We start from the raw sequence: 2092 nt of genomic DNA on the forward strand, positions 1-2092 counted from the left end.
GTGTGTGTGTGTGTGTGTGTGTGTGTGTGTGTGTGTGTGTGTGTGTGTCAGTTGGCAAAAGATCTCATAAATGAGAGGACAGATTTTAATGAAACTCTGGATGTTCATCTAGCACTGATTCATTGTTGGGTTCAGGATGGCCACAACAACTAATGAACCCCTAAATGGCTGTAACTTAGCTACTGGACTACGTTTTGGTGTGGAAAGCTGAGAATCATCTCCCATCTCATAGTTTAAGCTCTGATCACACATTATCTTTGTTCAAATCTTTGGCACGCTAACACTAATACCAATCTAAACATAAGGCATATATTATACATATATTAGTCATTTTTCGTCTTTATTTTAAAAGCTTCCACTTTGTTTCAACAAAAGAATCTTCACTGTTTGCATCTTATCTCTCCTGCTGTTCTTGGGTCGAAAAGACTCACGAGGCCTCGGTTTTAAAATTGAGGCCATGTGGGTCATTTCGATCCAAGGGCAAACATGTTTCTTTCTTTAAACAAAAACACCAAATATGGATGTCTATAATGTGTTTCATGTCATTAGAAAAAAGAATACATTCTTGCCATTTCCTGTTAACACTGAGGTCAGACCACTTTTGTTCTCTCAGGTCTTAAGATCTGCTGCTCCAAGGAAAGTCCTGACAGGCGTATCGATCTCTGGGTTTCCACCAGTTTGGCACCATGGGATCCTCCACATTAGGAAAGGCAGCRTCTCTTGATGCTCTTCTTAATGAATGCATTTATGCATTTGGTGAGTGACAGACAACATCTTAAGCTCTATCCTGCAGAGAAGATAATCGTACATAATTGATATCAGGTTTTTTTATTTATTTTAGATATAGACTACAGATGGGATGTTTGAAATAAAACCTTACAGGACATGGACATAGAGGAAAAACCACAGTTTGCAGTCTTGACATGAAAAAAACACAAACATCAATTATTAATAAGGATATTCTTGGTGATGCTTTATGATTACTAAATAAAAAACACAATTTTACCCAATGAAAAATTTGAAGGCAAACAAATTCATCAATGCGTATGTTTTTAGTGGTAAGTTATTTGACAAAATACAGTGTTGTGTTTTCAAGATCCAAGACCTGCTTGGCCATGGGTTGTAATCCMGTACTGAGCAACCAAACCATATTTCTTATATTTGGTACATTTCGACACTGGCAGCTCTGTAATAAGGCTGCACAGAGACCCATCTAAAAGCATCATTTTGAGAGATAAGTCCCGCTTTCYGTTTGTTCAGATCTTGATTCTCACTTCCTCTCACAGATGACAGCGGGGAGCTACATGGTAACCTACTTCCTCGAACCCTCCTGCTGATGCATCGCTGGTACGTTACATCCTCTGAGCTGGCTGGAAAACTACTGATGATATATCCCATCTGACAGGAGGACTAAACTGCTGTCGTACTTTCAACCGTTACTCTCCTAAAAGGAGATCCAATCCAAATCTTCACTTCTCTCCAAAGCTTTGCTCCTGCCGGTTTGCTTCCTGTTATTATCAGATGAGAGGAATTGATCCTGTCATGGATCAATGATCTTAAAGCTGTTTTGTCTGTGGCCTGTTGAAATCAGACTCTTTTTAACTGGTAACCCAACCCAACTACATTACACATAATTACACTGTATTTTGTACAGTAATGTTTGTAGTTGTAACTTTTGAAAATTGCCAGTTTATCTAGGCTTACCTATTTCCTTTATGTTATGAGTTGTTACATATAGCAAATATCAGCTTGTTGATTTTTTTGCAAAAAGTCYTTAACTTAACACCACGTACCGTGACTGCAGAGGCACCGACTGTCAGAAGACCAGGCTAAAGATTTGCTTGTTAATGAGGTAAGTTGGTGTTCACATATTTCTCTTTTCCAGCACATTAATTATTCAGGTCTTGTTTTATAGAAATACTTACAGAAAGTTTATAGTATTATGAGCCAAGTTTACCTTTGGTCGTCTTTACACTTTCAGATGCAAAATTTTAAATGTCGGCTAAATTTTACGATGTGTGTACATTTAGCTAGCCTGGCCCTTGCCTTCCTACACAGTTCTCCGCTCAATTCTAGTTTCCCTTCACTGCTC

At 38.4% G+C, this 2092-nt stretch overlaps 1 protein-coding gene across 4 annotated transcripts in view; it reads left to right on the plus strand.

Moving 5' to 3' along the window:
- The window catches only part of rasgrp3 (RAS guanyl releasing protein 3 (calcium and DAG-regulated)), a 34144-nt gene that overhangs the window by 13996 nt on the left and 18056 nt on the right, over positions 1-2092 (plus strand). For all 4 annotated transcript variants that reach the window (XM_014002307.1, XM_014002229.1, XM_014002460.1 and 1 more), the window contains exons 2-4: positions 614-756; positions 1287-1389; positions 1790-1852. In XM_014002307.1, coding sequence (XP_013857761.1) covers positions 687-756; positions 1287-1389; positions 1790-1852 — 236 coding nt within the window. In that variant the 5' untranslated portion in view covers positions 614-686. The remainder of the gene's footprint in view (positions 1-613; positions 757-1286; positions 1390-1789; positions 1853-2092) is intronic.

This window comes from Austrofundulus limnaeus, unplaced genomic scaffold (genome assembly GCF_001266775.1).
Source record: "Austrofundulus limnaeus strain Quisiro unplaced genomic scaffold, Austrofundulus_limnaeus-1.0 Scaffold0, whole genome shotgun sequence".
NCBI classification, from domain to species: Eukaryota; Metazoa; Chordata; class Actinopteri; order Cyprinodontiformes; family Rivulidae; genus Austrofundulus; species Austrofundulus limnaeus.